The 22,378-nt window shown below is 36.1% G+C and overlaps 1 protein-coding gene across 12 annotated transcripts in view; it reads right to left on the bottom strand.

The window, feature by feature from the left end:
* Positions 1-6,811: 6,811 nt before the first annotated feature.
* Positions 6,812-22,378, bottom strand: part of TTC39B (tetratricopeptide repeat domain 39B) — an 86,814-nt gene continuing 71,247 nt past the window's right edge. For all 12 annotated transcript variants that reach the window (XM_051772321.1, XM_051772328.1, XM_051772330.1 and 9 more), the window contains 10 exons: positions 21,495-21,603; positions 20,552-20,619; positions 20,405-20,464; positions 19,937-20,098; positions 18,775-18,866; positions 18,363-18,483; positions 16,362-16,473; positions 13,013-13,130; positions 9,689-9,805; positions 6,812-8,604 (listed from right to left, as the gene is read on the bottom strand). In XM_051772321.1, the coding sequence (XP_051628281.1) occupies positions 8,508-8,604; positions 9,689-9,805; positions 13,013-13,130; positions 16,362-16,473; positions 18,363-18,483; positions 18,775-18,866; positions 19,937-20,098; positions 20,405-20,464; positions 20,552-20,619; positions 21,495-21,603 (1,056 nt within the window). In that variant the 3' untranslated portion in view covers positions 6,812-8,507. The remainder of the gene's footprint in view (positions 8,605-9,688; positions 9,806-13,012; positions 13,131-16,361; positions 16,474-18,362; positions 18,484-18,774; positions 18,867-19,936; positions 20,099-20,404; positions 20,465-20,551; positions 20,620-21,494; positions 21,604-22,378) is intronic.

Genomic DNA, 22,378 nt, shown 5'->3' with positions numbered 1-22,378 from the left:
GCCCTTTGAACTGTAACAAGCTATCCTGTCAATGACAGCTGAATCATAATTTTGCTACTGTTCATATATACATGCATATTATACAGACTAAATAGGGTGCATTTTTAACGATAGGTCCTTGAGTTACCCCATGCTGCAGACAGTCACTTGCATGCAAGCGCTCCCCGTTACGGCTCTCTTCCCATTACTTTGCCAATTTTAATGGAGGAAATCCGTGTTGCACCATATGGCAGCTTGTATCAAAACTGATACTAGATGCTTTATGACTAAAGGGGATGGTTCAGGTTTCATGGGTGTTTCTGGTATGTACATCAAAGTACAAACTTCAGATTGTCAGTGCAGCAGGTGGGTTTATGTGTGCAGGTGTCTCACTTTTCCTCTTTGCTTTTCTACTAAGTACTGAAAACGCACATGAGTCTCTTTTCGTTAATTCTTATTGTTTTTTTTAATTAAACAAGAAGTAGCTATAATAGATACTAGCAACTTGCAAAGGAATGTCATGAAAAGTAATAAAAGCAACATAAAGTCTGCTGGAACACTGAAACTTAGTTGCTCCATGAGATCCTAAATGATATGTAATTCAAGTAGTTTCCACTATTTAAAAAAAAAAATACTATCAGCCTCTAATGTGAAAATAATTTTCTTAATAATTTTATATAATGTAAGGGGTTTTTTTTCCTTTGTTTAAGGAAAGTACACAAAAATTTAAATAAATCACATATACATTTGCCTTTTTTCAAGGCAAATTCCTGTTCCAGTATTATCAAAAGATGATCTGAGGAAAAAAAAGGGAAGTCTTTCACTGAGCTTAGATATCAACAAAACATATTGTCAATTCAGAAGAAGTTAACATTGTAAGTGGAGCTCTTTCGTGGCAGATAAATAAATAACAGCATCCTTTTTTTGTCTGAATAGGAAATTGAGTATCTTAAAGTACTTGTGGTGGTTTGAAAAAACCTTTTCTCTGAAGTAGTAATGGTTTGCCCCACTGATAACACCGGACCAATCAATAGTCCATGTGCGCCCTACGGAAATTACATACCCACAGAAATGGAAGAGAAGGTGGTGAAGATAGTGTAGAAGGTGGGTAGCCATGATCTGAGCCACGAGGAGGCAGGGGGCCAGTGAGCCCTTCTGGGGACCAAGGGCCCCCAGCCCCCAGTTGAGGCTACGTGAGTGTGGCACAGTGTATATACCACTACACCGTATATACTACGGTATAGTGTCGCAGCTGGACCGGGTCCCGTAATGAGGAGCTGGAAGAGTTTCCTTGCTGTGAGCAGCAGCAGAAGACACTGAAAGCGGCAGCAGAGAAGTCCTGAACAGAGACAAGGGTGGCTAAAAGCCAAAAGATAGCCAGTAGCAGCGAGATAACGTGAAGCCAGCTGAAAGACACAGAGATGTTCCTGCAGGAGGGAGAGCTGGCAACAAAACAGAGGAAAACTCAACAGAGCTGGTTTGGGGTAAGACTGTATTACTTTCCCAAAAACCAGAGACTTCCTGAAGAGGAGGAGTGGACTTCCAAACTCTTAGGGAGCCCCAAAATGCAGCAGCAGCTAGAGAAAGAGAGAGAGAAAGGGGCTGAAAAACCGGAGTCGTCCGGAGATCTGAGCAAGAACGGAATGTGGAGGAGGTGGCTGTGCCCTCTGCTGCTGTTGCTGCTGCTGCTTCTATCATGCTACCGAGCTGAGACAGAGCAAAAGAGCTTTGGCAAGACTGAACTGAAAGCTGCCTTCAATGTTCTAACCCAAGAGGAGTGAAGACCTACAAGGAAATCCCCCGAAGGCTCAGGCTCAGGGCTGGAATTTCCAAAAGTAAGAACAAAAATCCTGACTGCCATTCTTAAATCTGCTGCCTTGGGAAAAATGAAGGACACTAACCAGTGCCACAAAAAACTGAAATGAAGGAACTGTGGCCTGAGAAGTGACAGAAAGACTTTTCTCTTTTCTTCTTAGGCTTTTATTGAAGGAAAAGAGGAATTTAATTCAATGTATATATATATGTGTGTGTGTATAAATAAACCTTTGTAAATATTTTCCCCTTTCCCCAATAACGAATGGTTGTGTTTTGTCTGAAAACTCTCCACATGGGGTGAAACAGATATCAAGTCCATACCATCACTAAACCCTCTCACAGGGGCAAACTGTGGGAGGGGGGCTTGAACTTAGAAATTAGATCTTGGAAGTTTCAAACCACCACACTGATTTATCATAGGAGAGAGAGTTAAGATTGTGTATATAATGTATTATAATATTTATTTGTGTAGTGATTGTAATATAATTCCCTTCTCCCCATATTGAGTCTTGTGTTGTGTCTGGAAAACCCATCTCGCACTGGGGTAAGATGTGGGAGGGAGGCTTGGACTCAGAAATTGGATTTCTGGGGGTCTCAAACTATGATAAACTATTAAAATCTTAGTTTGTAGAAAAACAAGACTCTAAATTGCTTCATATTCACTAGATGCTAAAACATTTTGATTGCCATTGGCCTTCACAGTACACTGCATTTAAAGAAAGGTCCAGTTTTAACTGTGATCTTCTACAGACATCCTGAACTCCTCACAACACGTTCCACTTTCAGCCCTTTTCTTTCAGCTCAAAGGAATCTGATTTAAAGCAGCTTCTACTTCAAAGATTCATTATGCAATAGACACAATGATTATAGTACTATCAGTCTCATTCATTAGAATAAACTAAATAAGTTGCTTCCACAGTCTATGGACAAATTCTTTACAGAGAGAGTAATCAGGCATTGGAATGGGCTGCCCAGAGAGGTGGTGGATTCACCATCCCTGGAGATTTTTAAACGCAGATTGGACGTGGCACTGAGTGCCATGATCTAGTAAATGGACTGGATTTGGACCAAGGGTTGGACTCGATGATCTCGGAGGTCTTTTCCAACCCAATCGATTCTATGATTCTGTGATTCTATAATAAAATTAATGAAAAATATGGGAGGAATACTTTCCATTTGGGTTGTGAAAAGAAACTGATTTCGAATTTTGTGTTATACAAAAAACAAGTTTAAACTTTCTTCAGAGCATAAAACCAATTAATAATAGGTGGCAGAACATCTATCATTTTCTCATTGTCAACAATGAGAAGTTTGCAATGTTCCTATGTAAAAACTAATACAGATGGATTTGAAGCAATTTTATTGATGTGACTAGAATTTGGAGAAAGATTTAAGCCAAGCATCTTTTCCAAGTAAGGCTTGAGAATGCACATTATAAAAAAAAGAGACATAAAAAATCTAATTAAGGTGGGCTGGGTGTTATGAATGAAAGTTTTGTATCTGTCCCTCAGCCTCTTCAGACATTGTGTTTTGCCTAGATGTAAGTTCTATCACCTTGAGCAAAATTTTATTGAAAATAAAGCCATATTTAAACTCATACTGCCCCCTCTTCTACAATCAAGTTTAATTCTGAAAATCTCCATACGCTCTGGAACAAGTTAAGCCTAACATAAGCTATATAAGTAGCATTAACCTAATTTTACATATCACTCCACCCTGACTTGTAGATTCTGAAGAGGTCATTTAGGCATCTCCAAAAAGTTCTCCTTATTTAGTCTTATATCCACTTGACAATAAGAAAATTGAGTTTTGAGAACCACGTTTACATCCTCAAGTACATAAGACCATTAACCTTTCAAGTGGGATTTTAGTAAAACCTTAATTTTTCCCACACAGTCCCATGACATCAACACTGAGTATTCTTCATACTATGGCCTCAGGGAGGTGGGTAGTGAATCTGGCTCACTCAGCTTGGATGCTCTATGATTTTCATGGTACAAAAGATCTGACATGGACAAGACATCTCCTACTGCTAATGTGTTTGAAGAAGTTGTTTCTTTAAATGAGTGACTAAATCTAGGAAGGTATTCCTAGGTAGGATTATTAGCTGACATGTGCTTCTCCACAGACTGAAAGTGCATGCTTACACTTCTCCAAAAAGGAGAATATTTGATTTTGCACTCACTAAACATTGAATTTGCTATACTAACCATAGACTCTGATTTTTTTTAGCCTAGCGGCTACTCTTCTACCAACTGCAATGTTTAAATTTCTTTATGAAACTGTCCTAGAGGACCTATTAAAAATTGAGTAAATTGCAAAATCAGGAAAAAAAACCAGCACCAAAACTCCACAACCCCCAAAACATCAGCACCAGAAGAAAAGCAAAACAAAACCAATCAACCAATGAAAAAAGAAGATTCAAAAAAAAAAAAAAAAAAGGCAGAAAACATAACACAATAGAAAAACCCCATAACAAAATGAACAAAGGTAAGGTCCCGACACCACTGATACCTTTGTGATGGGTGGAACACAGGAAGTGCAAGTGTTGAGCTGATCAGATGATTATAGCTTAGAGTTTTTTAATGTCGGGATTTTAAAAGAATGCTAGAAGTATATTAGGTATAGCCCCCACTGAATTTAATTAAGTAACTAATAATAGAGTGAGTCAATTATTAATCAGACCTGTATTTCATAGCATTTAACGGTATGATTTTATCACTGGTGAGAAATTAAGATTAAAGTGTCTTATTTTATATTTGCTATCTATATTTCAAAAGACCCTTCCTTTCCTCCTAGACCTTGACAGCTTTGTACAACCTCTCAGCCTAGACAGGTTAAATAAAGAGAACACTACTCCCAATACAGCATGTTTAAACTCAACTTTTTTGTTGATATTGCTTTGATAAATCTCAGCTGAAGGTTCTTTATGTGCAACTAGAATACAATGCCTAATTCAGCACGTGGTAGCACAAGCATAATATGTGATTTATTCCTCTGAGGTGAGAATCCATTCCAATGCATCAAAATGAACATTTCTACATTTAAACCAGAACATACTTCATTCATCATCCTCTGTTATTCTGATCTCGTTATTTACTCAAGTACCAGATATGAACATGTGCAAACCTCAGTAGTTCAGAAGCAAAAAAACTGCAGCACCAGAGCAAATATAAACATTCTTTGTTGAACTATGCTGTGTAAGAATATACAGAAACAAAAATACATGAAACATTAAGATTAGTAATAAAATAATTGCAAAGTCTAAGTTGAATTTGTGATAAGAAATTACTTATTTTACACATTACTTTGCAAGACATTTTAGAAGCAAAACAAGATCATTGTACATTTTTCTGGCCATAAAGTGCTACACAACTGTGTATTAGAACATTTACGTAACAATCTTGCATCAGCTTTCTTTTGACATGCATTTTTTTCCAATTTTTGATAAAAACTGATGAGCAAGGACATAAAAACCATTGTACAGTGATCTTTCACCAACAGATTAACATTTGAATGATATGCACAGACAAGAAGTTTTTTGTAGTAGATTCTAAGTAGGCAATTCTTATTCAAAGAGAAGCTTTGCCATAAAACCAGGCTAATTTATTATTGCTTACCTTAAAAAAAATACATCTATTATCAAAAAGATGTAAATGACCTTTTCTCATAACCTATCTGTGTAAGTTTAGCCTTGCTTGCCTAAACTAACAAATTAAATTTGCTCTTGTATATATTATAATTCTTAGTATTATTGAGAAAGGCTATATCATGATAGGGAAAATGCTTTGCTCAGTTTCAAAGTCTCAGCACAATATTCAAAATTCCCATGAAGATGAGCAAGTGAGGTGAAGATTATAAAGAGCAGTTAAGACTAAATCAGAGCTATATTTAAGGCCCAATATAGTACTCAGTAGATTAAAAAAAAAAAAAAATCAACCAAAAACCCCCCACAAAAACAATGAACCAACAAACCAAAAAACCCCACAGACCTTTTGTCTGAACTCTTAGCCACAGATCACTTAACTCAGACATAATGTCCTAAATAACACTGCACCAATGACATACTGTGTAGGGGAGATGTGCTTCTACAGCGTTTGGAAAACCAAGCATCTCTTACAGCTCTATGGAGACCTACTTCAAGTGAAGGGTTAAAAATCACTCTCACACGTACTGTTAGTAAGTTGGAAAAAAAAATGTCCAGAATAAAGCTTAATGTTAAGCAACTTGATCAATCAATTTTTCTAACAAAGTTTGGAACCACAGCACAGAAAAGGAGACAAGCTCTAAATAGTACTTAACAAATTAAGTGTAACATACACAGGGCAATAATATTGACTTCAGAAGGCTGAACTGAAGAAAATAAAGTTGTTTTTCAGTCTCCCTTCAGTCAGTGACATTACCCATGGAAAAAAGTACACTGTGACATGACGCTTTGTACTAAACTTTCAAAGAAACACTAATGAAATACTAACTGGAAGACACTCCCCACAAGAACCAGAAATCAGAAACTACTTTATGCTCCACCTTGAGAGTCTGTAGTCCCAGTTCTAACTCTTCTGTAGAGTGAAGTACTATTTGAAATACAGATTACAGAAATTTTACCTGCAATTGTTTCCATCACCTTCTACAGGAAATTGAAGTAGTCTCATTTGACTGCCAATATCCAATAATCGGATCAGGCCAAAGTAATCCTAAACTGCACATGTAAATGCCCATCGATGTATTAAAACTATTGTCTGCTTAAGCTGACTACAGCTTACAATCAGATGTATAAATGGACAAATAATTAGAGAAGTCAGTCGGCAGCATACGCTACTCTCTGTTTTGTACTTTAGCTACAGTCAGTAGAATATATTTTAAAATAAGCATGCTTATTTTATCCGTGATTCAGTGTCTCGGGTATCTCTAGCTTCACACCTACAGGTGTATAATTTTACACAATAACATAGTTACACATTTACAGTAGGCACAAATCCAAACCAGTGAAGAAAACAGACTCTGGATCAGGTTTCCACTTTGAAAGATCCATTATGTTTATTTAGGTAATATTTTTAAACCCTTACTTGACCTGTAAGTATGCCGCTGTATTACAGAATTATAAGCAATTAAATGACCCAGTCATTTATAAAGTCATAGAAGAAAGCTGTGCTCTCAGTCACTTGAGAAGAATAATGATTGCATTTACATTACATTGACTGTTTAATTAGGAACTTCAGTTACTCATTTACTAAAGATATACTTTTCACCTATTCCTTTTGTCCCATTTTTTCTCAGATGCAAGTTTAGGGCAGCGAATCACATACATGAGCACAGTTACTATGAATTTACAGGCAGAAGTAAATATACTGGCATTGATAAAATATGGAAATGGACAAATTTTGCAGTAACTAGTGAAAGAACAGTTACTGGGTGTACACTTAAATTAAAATCAAATATATTCTTATTTTTAAAAACAGACAGATAGAATCTGCATATCTAAAGAAATCAGAAATTTAATTTGATACTGCTATTCCCATATTACAATGAAAAGAGAAATGCATGCTCTTATAAATATCTTGATTTTACTACATATTTTTGGTAGAAATTAGATTAGAATATGTGCATTTTCTTAACTGCAATTTTAAAAGTGGATTCCCTTTTTGATGTAGAATTAAATTCCATTAATATGAGTTATTCCCATAATTAGGAAAATATATATGTTCCTCAATTTATTTTTTTTTTGGTTGGTATCCAAGAACAGAGTATACCAAAAAGGGTGCTAGTCTTCATATATTAAAAGATTGCTTCAAAAAGGAAAAGAACAATCCTTTCTCCAGGTCTATGACAGGAAAGATGGGAAAAAACTAGTTTCAGTTGTACCAAGAATTATTTGGGATAGACGCCAAGCAAAATTTCCCAGTCTTTTCCCACTAGGAAAAACATCCTATGTAAGTTGCAAAACGAATGTACTCAGCAAGCTTTTTTTTTTTTTTTTTAATTGTTAAACAAGTCAAACAAGTCTGTCAGGAACAACTCAAGACTGTTGATTCTGCTTCAAAGAAACGATACAGAACGATTTCTTAATGTCACTTATAGCCATGCTTTTCTATGACTGGAAAATATCCCCTGTAAGAACTTATTTTGACTGAAATAGACCTACAAAGATGTTATAACTGTAGCCCTCCTTAGCATCCTCTGACAATGTAAAAATATTGCACTTTAGACAGGTTCATTTTGTTCCCAAAACGAAATAAGTCAAAGATGACAAATTTTTTCCTCTGGAACACAAATTTCACAATAGCTTGTGCCAAATGTGGGTAAGCTTATCTGCTTTTTTATTCCAGAAGCAAAAAGGTCTCAAGTGTACTGCAGAAAATCAAACTTTCAAAAAATGCTAAATTATTACCAGTTCCACTGCATAACCAGCATCTGTTCTCATATAAAAAAATAGTGTTCGCATTAAACTTTATTGTACTATCTTTTTTTTTTTAAATATCCCCCATTTAAGTCAAATATTAAATTACTTTTATCAAACAAAATATAAGGTCTTCTTTAAAATAGCAAGTAGACACAGTGTAGGCGCTACATAGAAAAAGAAGTCTATGGGAATGATATACATCAAATCAGAAATGACAGAAAACAATCATTATGTTCTTTTCTATGATTAAAAAAAGATTGCAAAAAGATTGTGTAGGCTATTTATTGTGTGCATGAAAAGCATCCGTCCTCATTCAAGGTGTTGAAGCAGGCGACATCTTCAAGCTGTCAAGTGCTGCATGAATTCTGAAGTGCAACCTGGACTCCATAGAGTATTCTTTGTAGTTGTTTCTGCAAAACATACAAGTTATTTAAACAAAAAGATGCTTAAACTGGATTATTTCTACTTCACACACGCAAGGAAGTACCGAAGTTAACAGCCTTCATTCCTTCAAGAGGAAACAGAGGTTGACACAGATACAAGTTACGAGACATTGAAAGCTTCATCCACAAACTGAGCAGATAAGCCTTATATCAGTAAAAAAATTAAATGTCCTGATAAACTGAACCCATGTCTTAGATCACTTTCACTTATTTTGATCCTTTTAACAGTCCTTCCAATTACTGAAGTTTGCTGTAAAAAGACAAGCCAAAATACTACAGAAAAGTAAGGCTGTTAACTGAAAGTGTATGTTCTGCCTCAAAACACAACTCAGCCAGAGTAATAAAACACAGAGAAACCACATTATGTAAATGTACCCCCCATCCCACACCCTCTCCCCCCCAAAAAACCCCAAAAGCAAATACAAACTGCACTGGACAAAAAACTGTGTTTCTAAAAATGCTTTTGTTTCTAACTCACATTTAAAACACCGTTGCATGATTGGTAAACTTCTCTGTACACACAAGGGACATTCTTCCCCATACTACAATCTACAGATGATGCAAACATGCTGCTCCTACAGTAAATTTAGTTTCAGCTGCTCTTCTGTGACAAGATGTGAAAGCAAAAAGGTGTGTGGTCAGACACGTACTGGCTTTTAATCTACTTCTCTAACACCTTTAGCGCAGCAGGTTTAGGCCTCGCAGTTGCTCTCTGGGACAGAGTTGTACAGATCCTTTCTCTGGACTCTCCAGCTCCATCCCATGCATGCAGTGGAGCTTCAGCATCTCTGAAGCCCAAATGAAGAGGAAATATTTTCCCTTCATACTGTGTCTTTTTTGATTCTCTCTACACTGTGTCTGAAGGAGAGAGTTTCATGAAAATGCAAAATTCAACTATACTGGACAAGTTCTCCAAACCAAGAACATGGATTTATAATGAGTTGTATTTTGTAAAGAAGCTGTCAGGAAGAAAAAAACCACACGCCTTCATTGTTACAAATATTCAGCTATTCTTAATTTACAGGGTAATAAAGAAAATAAATCCACTTACTTTGCAGTTTCTATGTATCTTATTGCCTTTTCTCTCTCATCCTGTTGTTTGTACAGAAGACCTAATTCATATAGGGTGAACGGCACCAAGTAACTATCGTATTTTATTTGCTTCTCACTAGAAACCAGAAAAATACAGAAATGGTTACTTACAACCTTGTCTCAAGCAACCAGTTAACTTCTAAATGCAATCACTGCCTCTAAGAGCGTGTAGCCAGAGAAAACTCTCTGGAACCTTTTTTACTGGTTAGCGCTGTACACAGTAATTATACTTCTACACAGTTGATGTAAAATACTGCCAACGTGACCTTCTAGGAGTACAAATTTATCTTTCCTACCTTACTTTTGTACTGTCGTATGTTACCCAAGCTACAACAAACAGAAGACTAGGATCCTATTGTGCGACATACAGTTAAAAAAAACCTCCCAACCATTCAAAGCCCTACCCTGAGATAAAAACATTCTTTAGGTTATGCAGTATAATACAAATACTGTATTTCCACACAGAATTAAGACTGCTTTACTCTAGCTTGTCTGAACAAATTGCAGAGAAGTAAGAAAATTCACCTTTTCTTCAATACAAGAAATTTTCAGAATTACTGAAGGCATCTCTGAAGATCATCCAGTCCAATCCCCTGCTCAAAGTAATGCCAACAGCAGCAAACTGTCCAGGACTTTCAAATATATTCAAGGATGGAGACTCCAGTCTGGAGTCTGCGCAACCTGTGCCAGTGTTTGACCAACTTGACAGTAAACTAAAACAAACAAACAAACCAACCAAAACCCACCCCCTTATGTTTAAACAGTATTTCCTATATTTTAGTTCCTGCCCATTATCTCTTGTTCCATCACTGGGCACCACTGAAGAGAGTTCTCTCCCTCAGTCTTATGCACTCTTTTTAGGTCTTCTCTTCTCTAGGCTGAACACTCCCTGCTCTCTCAGCTTCTTCTTATAAGACAAATGCTTCAATCCTTTAATCATCATTGTTAGACTTGTTCTAGTGTGTACATGCCTCTCTTATAAGTAAGTCCAAGTCCAGAGATGGTACTCCAGATGTGGGCTCACCAGTGCTGAGATGGGAGGAGGATCACCACCCTGACCTCCTGAGGACAGTCTTCCTAATGCAACTCAGGACACTACATTGCAAAGGCACATTGCTGACTCATGGTCAGCTCCAGGTGGAATATAACACCCCAGATCCCTGAGTCATTTTCTGACAAGCTGCTCTCCAAGCAGTGAGCCCCCAGCCTGTGCTGGTGCATGGGGATATTGCTCCCCAGGGGTTGGAAATGATTCCCATTGTGGAACTTCATGATATTACTGGTAGCCTATTCCTCCAACCTGCCTAGGTTGCTCTGAATGGCAGCATATCCTTCTGGCTTATCAATTACTCCTCCCACTTTGTATCCACAGCACATTTGCTGAGCTTGCATTTTGTTCCATCATCAGCTTCTTAATGATGATGCTAAAAACTACTGGCCCCAGCACTGAACTCTGCATTGCTCCACTGGTGACTTCATGCTGCTTATCACAGCCCTTCAAAACCAGCAGTTCAGTCAGATTTCAACCCACCTCATCATCCACTTATCTAGTTGATATTTCCATCAGTTTCTTTGTGATGACATTGTAGGAGACTCTTAAAAACCTTTCTAAAGCCAAGATAAAGAACACCCACCATCCACTGAGTCATTCATCTTATTGTGGAAGACTATAAGGATGGTTAGGTATTATTTCCCTTTCATAAATCCATCCTGACTACTCCACCTTCCCAGGGACTGATGAGAATTTGATTGGCCTGAGGTTTCCCAGATCCTTCGTCTTGCCCTTCTTGAAGACAGAGGTGACATTTGTTTCCTTCTGCTCTCCATGAGCTTCCCCTAATTGCCATGACCTTCCAAAGATAATGGTGTCACAACGACATTGGCCAGCTCCCTCAGCACTCATGGATATATGCCAATGTCCTATATACTTAGATACACCCAGTTGCCATGGACATACATATGCCTAGTCTGTTCACACTTCTCCTAACCTGACCCTCCTCCATCAAGGGTAATTCTTCCTTGTTCCAGACTTCCCCATGGGTTTCATGGATCTCAAACTCCTGATCTTGCCACTAGAGAATGAGGTGAAGAAGATTATCATGTATCTTGGCCTTTCCTGTGCCTTTTAAAAGCAAATCTGATTCTTACCAGGACAGAACAGCATCAACCAATACTGCAGAACAAAAAAGTTCTTAACAAGTACTGGGAAAGCTCTCGATATTTTCAGCAGCACTTCTACAGAGGCACCTCATCCATCAGGACAAGTCTTGATGAACAGAAAGTATGTCTTTGAGCAGGGGGACTGCTGATGTGATAAATAGTCTTAAAGCACTGTAGCAGCCCTAGACATGTAGAAAGTAAAGCTGAACAAAATGTATTTAATTTACCAGGAACTTTCTCCTCCTCCCCATGCAAAACAAACACTTTATGAAGAACTGTTGTCTTTAAATTTTTTTTAATATCTCAGCTCTAAAAGTCTGCACATTGCCAACTACCTTTGGAACAAGATTTTCCAGAAATACCATTCCTTTAACTTGCAATCAGTCAAAACCCACTGCTTTGTAATTTGCAAAGTGTTTGACTAAACTCACACAGGATCTTAAAAATGGCAAAAGAGAACAAAATGGCAAGAAAATTAAAACATACAATACAATTACACATAACAAATTCTCCTGAAGTATTAAATTTTGTAAATTACTTGTTAGAAAAATTGCTCACGTAAAAATGCTTTTTCAGCCCAAATACTTTAAAACCTATAAAAAGTTTACAACTACAACCAGCACATGACTCATGTTTTACAATGAGAAGTTATTACAGGAGACATGGATCTGACACCTAAAGTATTTCATAAATCTGTAACACAGGAAAATCAAGTTTTCAGCTGAAACAAGTAGCAACAACAACTTCTCATCTACATGGGGAAGCATTAACTACTAAATCCTGAGAAAAACCCCAGGAAACCTAAGTGAATTATCTTTACTTACTGATAGTTCTGCAAGTACAATTCCAAATACATTTGCATGTGTTACCCAACAGTTTGATTTATGTGGTCTAAAACACAACATATATAAAGCTATATAAATGCTACATTGCTACAGAAAAATACTAGCAAAGTTTTGTGGTTCTCTGACTGCTTTCAGAGGTATTTTAATTTCAGGTCTTTAAAAGGATATTGAAATTTAATTATTCAAAATTCTAACTTGACAGTTTCTAAGAGTATCAGAAATTTCACCAAAAGCTTTAAAATATAAAGATTTAAAGTTTATTTCTGTTACTATTTTACCTTTGAATTACTTTACTGAAACACAGTTCAGCTTGCATGAGTCTTCCCAAGTGTTTCAGGCACAGGCCCTTCAGTAGCTGTAACATGCACACATCATCCACATAATACTCATTGGGATCTAACAGGAAAAGCAAGATATATCAAACAATTATAAGACACTGTGAAAAGGAAAATTAGATTTTCAGTAGGGAATATGTATTCAGACTCAGGATGTTGTTTCTTATGTTTTATACCCCAAAATTTACAAAATCTTCATGCATAATTTAAAATATTGTCTACTAAAGAAGATGTGTCCAAAACATCCACATCTTTCTCTTTAAAGAGAGTCAAAGAATAAGAAGAAATTGAAACAGTCAAGAAACAGGCACAGATTGGCATTAAAGATTTCTGTACTTGTAATATCTAAACCTACAGTGAGATAGGAACCACCACATTATCTTAATAGCTTCCCCTGTTACAGAGCACTTGCAGACCTCCAGTAGCACCAGTAACACGAAAAAGCACAAAATCACACTATGATTCTGTCCTATAGAGCTTTTCAGAAGCACTATTTTGCAGTACAAATTCAAGAAACCATAGTAATTCCATCATCTCTAATGATTAAGAAGACTCTATATTGAATAACATTTGAAAAATTCAATGAAGTTTACTTTCAATAAGACTAAAAATACCAGTTGAAAGAAGGTTTTTGAATCAATTCAAAATTTACTTAACAAGTGTGGTCCTTTTTTGTTCCCTTAGTTCATAGCATTTGCTGTGTGCAAGGAGGGAAAAGAAAGGAAAGAAAACACATATGGATAGACAGATGGCAGCACATACATTAACAATTCAGGAAGCAAAACATTCTCCCTTCAGATCATGTTCTTTACAACTAATTACCAGCTCCCTAAGGTCACGTTAATTTTTTTCTTAATAGTCTGCCAAAGAAATCCTACGTAAACAGCTCTGAAACATGCAAGACTAACACATTTTAGGATTCAACAAAGTGCTTTACCACTACATTCAGGCTTATTTCTGTCTGTGTTTAAACCTAGAAAGTCTCAATAGATAGAAACTCACACACTGAGCTTTTAGTGGCATGCAGAAGCACAGCGGATAAGTACTTTCCATTCTCTCTAGCCTGTTTTGCTAGGCTAAGGTACTGACTTCATGTGACTGTCTCCTGAAGGATTTATTCATTGAAATTACTGAGGGCATGCACTCATGTCAGTAAAGGCTCTCCAGTCTTTAACAACTACAACTACTATCTCCCTGGTATTTCCCAAAAGAATAAAAGCTAATATGCCAAAACAATAACAGTAAACGACAATAAATGCACAGATTTAGCACAGACAACCTAGCAATCAGCCTGGGAGAACCATCTTCTTGTGGTCCTCTACACCAGAGGAAGTATCACTATCCAAATTACTAAACAAGAAACTATTTAATTTTTCTTGGAGTTACATATTCCTTTTTTATACTTTGGAAATTACAACAATGGAAAAATAAGATTTCAAGAAATCCTGAGGGGAAAAAATGAAAAAACTACATCTCTAATATCTTTCATCTGTTCCTTCTACCATCTCTATTTTCAGCTCTATACAACATAAAATTACTTGCAATCCTTGAGAGAGTCCTTGCTGTGACTGTTCATGCGAAGCAAATGAAGTAAAAACAGCCCTGTCTAAGAAGTCTCAATCCCTAAATGACCTTTGTGTATAATCAACACACTTTTTTACAACACTTTAGCAATCCTTCCACACTATGTAGTACTTAAAACTGTCTCTTAAAGTAATATTGTAACCTTGTCATGGTCTGCTAATAGCCTTAATCACTTTTGCTTTGGGTCTTAATTCAGCAGCAATTCTGGTAATTAGAGTCTTTATCTTGTCTGAGTCCATATCTTTAAAAGCAAATCAGGGTCACATAAGCAAAGTCCAGGACAGAACTATATTTGGCTGAAGTTATTACTAAAAAAAGACACAGAAATTATACATGCTTACAGATTAAATCCTATTTGCAAACAGCGTATTTCCACAAGAAAAACAATTGTTTTACTTCTGTCCTTTTATTTTGGTACCTTATACATCTCTACTTAGGGATTTGAAAGGACATTTACTTTACCATTACAACTGTTCAGTATTTATAGCACAAGCCTCTGCATGATACAGCACTGGATTCCCAAGAGGTTCTGTCAGAAGCCTCCATGCAGAACTCAAGGAAACATTATTTTATTGGCAAATAACTTGCATATCACTATACTTTTGTTTCATTATGACAACAGCAAAAAAAAGGCAAACCACTTGAGATTTAAGAGGGACACTACTGATTCTGCAGAGAAGCAAAGACCATAAAAAAGTTAAGGGACCCAATTCGATCATGGCCTTCCAAGTTACTCTCATTTGGTTTATTATACTATCAGGACTTTACCACTATGTATTTCTTGTATGTCCTTGTATAACTTTTTATGCATCACCTCAGTTTATACTGTAAATCATACCTAGATATATTTTATGAACCATAATTGATGTTTTAACCATGTGGTAAAAGTAACTTGCTAAATTGTTGATAAGCGTGACTAAAATCTGGGTTAAATAGAAATTATTATTAATGAGTTATCATTTTAAAAGATAACATTTATTCATTCTAGAAAAACTCAAAGGAGTATTCTACCAAGAATTTCACATGACAGATGACAGCACCCACCTGATAAAACCAGGTACTTGTGCACTAAACCTGTTGAAATAATGGAATTTAAATTCTTTTAGGAGTAAGCTATGGGTTAATTCTCTAAACGTTAACCTGAACATCTATGCTGCAAACACATCAAGATGCAAAAAACTATGGTCAAATTTTAATTGTTAAGTATGTTTTATTTTACAATTAGCAATCATGTTTTATTTTACCAGAAAGTAAAAAACCAAACAACCAACCAAACAACCCCAACAAACTCATTCATGCATAGCACTTCAGCATATCTTTTATACTCTGTCATATTCTGCTCAGTATGTGTCCTCTGTAGTAAAGTTAAGTGTGATGTAAATTGGCTTAGAAAAAGTATTTTTCAGACATTTAAGAAATTAGTGGACTATGCTCCAAGAACACTCAGAGACTGGAACAACTTAGCAAGAACCACCCATGTTCTGTTACCAATAACCTCACATTCTTGAGTTTTCTGTATTCTTCTGCAGCATCAATGCAGCCCCATAAAGAACATATTGAAGAACCACTCCTAACTTTCACATGGCTCCAGACTTAATGGCACATTGCCCAAGTCAACACTTACCTCACAGAATATTATTATACAGAAGCACAGAAAAATGTCAGCATTTCTTATGGATTATTAATTCCACCTTAACTGATCACTTACTAGTTTCATTTTGTAGAGCAGTTTCTTCTTTTTCAATTGTTACCAGTAAGTTTTCAGTAAGGTCTGATCTTTTGCCCACAATTGCAAATCCATTCCAGACATACATCATTTCCTGACCAAAAAAAAAAAAAAGAAAAAAAAACACCAAACAAAAAAACCCATAAGACAAATCATGAAATTGCATAAATATTTAACTAAAGAGAACCTCTGACAAGACTGTTCTGGAACAGAAAACCACCACAGAAATTGCTTTAAACAATACAAAAGGTCTACAAACAGGAGAGGAAAAATTACTTTGAATGTGTGTTGACAAAGTTAACCTGGGTTTCTAAGTTTTGAATGTTTTGATACCTTTTTAATGGATTCTACCGTCACGTATTTTCACAGACCTTTAAAAATTACTGTCACCCAAGTAACACATCAGTAAAATTGTGTATTTTAGGTTTAATTCGTGGCCTTTACCATAGGAACTAAAGAAACAGCTGAAAGTAGTTATAGGTGAAGTTGGTATGCATTTCAGTGTGTGCATGTATACATTTATATACATGTACCCGAACACACACTCCTGTGTTTATAAATATATAGATGCTCTAATCTGTACACTGTTACCTTCCATAGAGAAAAACTGGAAGTAGATACAACTTTCTGGATAAAAATGTGGTTCCAGTGTGCACATCCAACACATAATTTCTACAAAACTGATTAAAAAATCCCCAAGGCAAATCCTGGGTACAAAGCTTCCCAGATGCTTCAGTACAAGAGTAAGTAATATGCTTGTTTTGATACATTATCACATTGTAAAACTTAAAGAGAATGAGACAATACACAGTCAGTGCTAACCAACATGAAGCTTTGCCAAGATCTTTACTCAGTCATCACAAAAAGGAGTATAATTTGTTCTACTGTATTTGAATTGTAATTACACCTCTGAAATATGAAGTCTAATGTCATTCTGAAGTTGATACAATACATTGTTGAAATATTCGCACTTGTATGTGTGCTGTAAATATGTGCATTTTAAGAGGGAGAAAAAAAGCTGGCTCTATAAAAATCTAAAGCAGCGTTATTGACACCATCAACTACATCGTGGTAGATTTGTTTCAGTTCTGCAGTCCTGTCTAATTTATGCTTACTGCAATAAACCATACACTATGCTTAGTTCTGTCAAACCCATAATGAAAAAAGTTCTTAAATTAAAAGATATTGGATTTGATGGCAAGACCAAACATATGTATACTCACAACTGCCAAGAACTGTGCTGTACAAACCCAAGACAACTTTATTACTTAGTCCTTGACATGCAATTTAGTATAGAATGTAATTTAGAACTGTTAGATAAATTTTCTTTGGACTCCTCTTTCTATATCAATGAGCTTTAATGTAAGAATCTCCTCAAATTATGTTTTCCATCTACAGTTGTTGGTAAATTATGCATGTACAAAGACTTCAGTATACACATATGAAAAGTATCATTGCTGTGCACATATGAACAGAATACTAATGCCTCTGAAGTGAAAATATGGAAAATTAGAAGAGCATTAGTAACGTATCTTTAACTTCTGCACATTTTACTCAGACTCAATATAAGATAAAAAAACCAAAAACCAACCATCACTCTTCATTTTCATCAGAAGAATAGAAAGTACTGAAGTACTCCTTAACTTCCTAATGAGTCTAGAAGACAAGGACTTAAATCCTGCCAACTTAATAACATGAACACAGGTTTCTAACTGAAAGATGACTTCTGGCCTTATGTGGCAACAGCAACCAATTCTCTGCAAGACTGAACTTCCATGTGAAAAAACTGGCTCTGGTTTTGGACTACTACTAGTTGGTAGCATGATCCAGTCTGTAGTACACTTCACAAAAATTCCATTGCATGAATGCCGCACTTCTTTAAAAAAAAAAATTATAAAATGCAGACACATAATACCCCGTATAATGAAATATACTGTTTTCTTTTCTGTTTGAAAAGGATGAAAGCAAAGCAAGAACAAATACCAAGGCAGGTAATATCAGCTTCACTGGTTGAGCACTTGCATAGCGTCGAGCTTTCCTCACTGCAAACTTCTCAGTTGGGATAGATTTTCCTGCAATTCTCTGTTTTAGACCATCCACTTGTCTACAAGAAGGGAAAACAGAAAACAAAAATTACAAAAAGCAACTTCTATTTAATCTCATTTCATTTAGTAAGATTTACTGTTTGCCCTGAAGTCTAACATCTTAAATTGTTCCACATCACTCAGACCACAGTTATAGAATGTGTGTTTGCTGAATACCATTTTAAATATTCTGATGCTAAAAGTAAAGAGAAAAACTGAAAAGTTTATGGTTATAAGCAGGAAGTAAGTCATGCAAGACGAAGACATGGGGGGAAAAAGACCGCACATCTAGTTGCTTTATAAACTTTTACCTGAATAAAGACACGATGTCCTCACCAGTCCTCTTCAAATCATCCTCTGGAAGCATACATAGAATTGCTGCCTTCTGGAATACATATATTGCCTATTTCAAAAAGAAATAGCAACATATTATCACATCTAACCCACTGTTTTCAGTAAGTACACTAAGGACTCGAATCTCTCACCCCAATTGCTGCAGCGAAGTGTTTCCAGTAATTCTCAGGCATGGTGAACTATAAAGTCTAGCATTCCCTTTGTCACATGATTTATGCTATAATTTTATTTTCAATGTATTTATTAATATTTTAAGTTAGAAAGTTAAAGGTGTCTCCTGAAAAGAACAGGAGAATTTATTATGCAAACCACTGTTAAAGAGATGAGGTTAAATGATATAACTATTCTAAAGTTCATTAGTGTTACTACATGATCTATTACATGTAGAGACATACCTGAAAAAAACCAAAAGAAAATATCTGAGTACTGATTCAAGGAAAGTTTAATAACTGAGTTTTCCAGAGAAAAAAAAAGAAACATCCATAATTCTATTCAAGACATTTGCACTTCCTGTTTAACATACTATTCTCTTCCTCTTTTGTCATGAATTGGATGTATACCCTTTTTCATTAAGCCTAATAAAACTGTAGTCTAGATAGGAACAGACAACAATAATTCATCAAGAATTATTGACACATAGTGCTTGGTTCATACTTTGAGAAACATTTTTACAAATAAAAAGCTGATACCTCAACTTCCTCAAGAGACCCTGTCTCCAGCAGCTTACTCATGCCACAAAGCATCTGCTGAGTAGGTATGCTCTTTGTTTATAATTAACCAACAAATGCAGTTTCTTCAGCCAAGTTTTACTAGTGAGTGTTAGAACTTGACTTGAGATTCAAGTTAACAGTTTTCCCATACATCATCTTTTTCACAGCTCTGGTAAGCACCTCCATTTTTGGAGAGGCCAAAACACTGCTGCTTATGGCTCTGGTGCTTCAATAAGTGAAAGAAAAATTCCTCCTTAGCCACCCAGTTAAATCTACCATTTTGGTTCCATTGTGCCTTTACTTATGAGTTTTACAAGAAGGCAAAAATTACACTTATTCTGCAAACTGAAAAGTAAATTTAACTGTAAGACCACTGGTATATCACAACAATGTCCACCTGCCCATTTACCTTAGACCACCTGCTCTCTCTGCTGAGCAGGTCTGCATATCGATATGCTTGAAGCCAGTCCTGCTGGAAGGTGTAGCACCACATCAATTCCCAGTAACAGAGATGATGAATCTGTTTCCACTCTTGCTGGGCTGCTATGCAGTCTTGGAATCTTAACTGTGCCTACAATGTAGTTAAGTAAGAATGATGAAAACTGTCTCAATTACAGTTCCATGTGAAAGCCATGTCTAATCACAGGGCAAATTCTTAGTTAACACCCAAGTGGAGAACACCTGACAGTAAAATGAGATAAACCTCCCTTTCAGTCTCACTTACAGAGAGAGGGCTGGAATCAACATTGACAGCGAACACGAACTGAGTATAGTTATCAGTTCAACTAAAAGAAGCTACTTAGATGAATTAGTTAATTTTCCTCCTCAGTCTGAACACTAAACAAACAAAAACCTTAAAAAGAAAAAATTTATTTACCTTTTCAAAATTTCCTTTCAGTATATCTATTCTAGCAGCATAAAATAGAATAATGGAACCCTTCAAAGGAGATGAAAAAAATAACCAGTTAGGATTTTAAGCTTAGGGAATTACATTGCTCTTACAAAATTTATTGAAAATACACACATTTGGAAATTTCTGGAGGTAGGGTTCGAGAAGACTTTCTGCTTCCTGAAGGTTGGCTTCCCCTGTACCTAGAAAACACAAAAAACCCAACCTCACTCAATGCACATAAAAAATCCAAGTTCATAGAATAAGATTTTTTTCCAAATTATATTATGACTGCAATAGATCAGTGGATTACTGCTTTTATGAAAAAGCAGAATTATTTCATCATACTGTGTTTCTATAAAACTAAATTCTTGTCCCAAAGGTACTAAGTGCTTTTAAGATACTAAATGTCTGTAAGTAGAAACAGACTAGAATTACAGGAATATTCTTTAAACTGTTCCATTATAGATTCTAGTTATATTTTTAAATCCCTGTAATTGCTTTAGCAAGCCAGGAAAACACTCCTCAGATGCCTCTTTTCCTAATTTTGAGCTCAGTAATGAAGTACAAGTGATACGGAAAGCAATGAAGTTCTCCTTAATTTCCTGATGAGCCTGAGGGACAAGGACTAAAATACTTAAAAATGAAAGAACATGAAAATATATGGCAAAAAAGCACATAGAATTAATTATGACTTTTAGCTCTATGTGGCAAAAGCAATTACTTCTCTACATGTATGTACTTCCAAGTAAATTGTTGGGGTGTAGAGGCTTTTTTTCTGGACATAGTTTTCACAATATCTGATGTTAATTTATGCATAATGACTTCTCTTAGCTTAAAACTGTTTTGCAATATTTTGCTGTCACATGTTGAGACAGCCCTGCAAATGGAGCAAGATGTTGGTATAATGTTATCTATCTGCACTGTTTCTGCAGACACAGCTTTGTCAAGGATATTAATTTCAGATCATAATTAAATACATAGCAATCTCCACAATTTTGAAATTCAGTTATAAAATTAAATCACAATATCTATTACAAGGTGTAGCATGACTGAAAAGCTACACAGTGGGTCTCACCAAGGATTAAGGAGACGTAAGTATGATAAACCAACAGGGTGAAAGTACACAGAATGGCCCTCAAACTGCTGCCAGATGCGCCTTCCCGTAGTTGGCAGAGGCCCAACTCCTAAGAAATATCACAAACACATGCAGAATTAACTATCAGTATACAGAGTTACTACTTTGTTTCTGGCTAACCAAAATCCAGCTTTCCTTTCATATATAAGTATTCATAATTCAGCACTTTATCATTGCAAATCCAACACAACCCCACTACCAAAACAATTCTGTCACAGCTAACAGCACTCAGAAGGAGAAGACTAATCTAATTCTGAATAAAATTACCTGTGCACTTCAGTGCTATGGTGAAATGAGAACACCACATGAATCATGCAGACACACAGGTCTACATCCCTTCCCCATTTTTTAATGGCTATGATCCTTCAGAACAACATCTTTAAGTCTATGTTCAGTGAGAACCTTTCCCAACTGTTCCAATGCAACTTCTTGGTGTGAGTCTTCCTTCACAGAGAACCCTGGTTATCTTCCATTTTCTTCCACCAAGTCAGCCACTATTTTGAGGTTATGATCAAAATACTAGCTCTGCTGATACATCAATGTCTAAACAGAGATCCAGATTCATGGAGACTTATTCAGCACTAACACATGAGACTTGTTCCACTGCTTTCCAGTTTATGCCAATTACATGACAGCTTCACTGCTTGGGGGGTGTAGAGACAAGCTCAGAGTTCCCCTGCTCAAGAGCAAGCAACTCTTCAGAAACTTATCAGAATTTAAAAATTTTGCCTCAAAACAAATATTAACGTATCAGTTCTATTGCATAGCAGCTTGATGAGTTAAAGGAGAATGCAAGTACCACACAAAAAATATGGTGATATTCC

Source organism: Manacus candei, unplaced genomic scaffold (genome assembly GCF_025592945.1).
Source record: "Manacus candei isolate 608988 ecotype Guabito, Panama unplaced genomic scaffold, ASM2559294v1 h1tg000152l, whole genome shotgun sequence".
Lineage (NCBI taxonomy): Eukaryota > Metazoa > Chordata > Aves > Passeriformes > Pipridae > Manacus > Manacus candei.
Note: the sequence above shows the minus strand (reverse complement) of the source record. Positions and strands in the feature narration are given on the sequence as shown.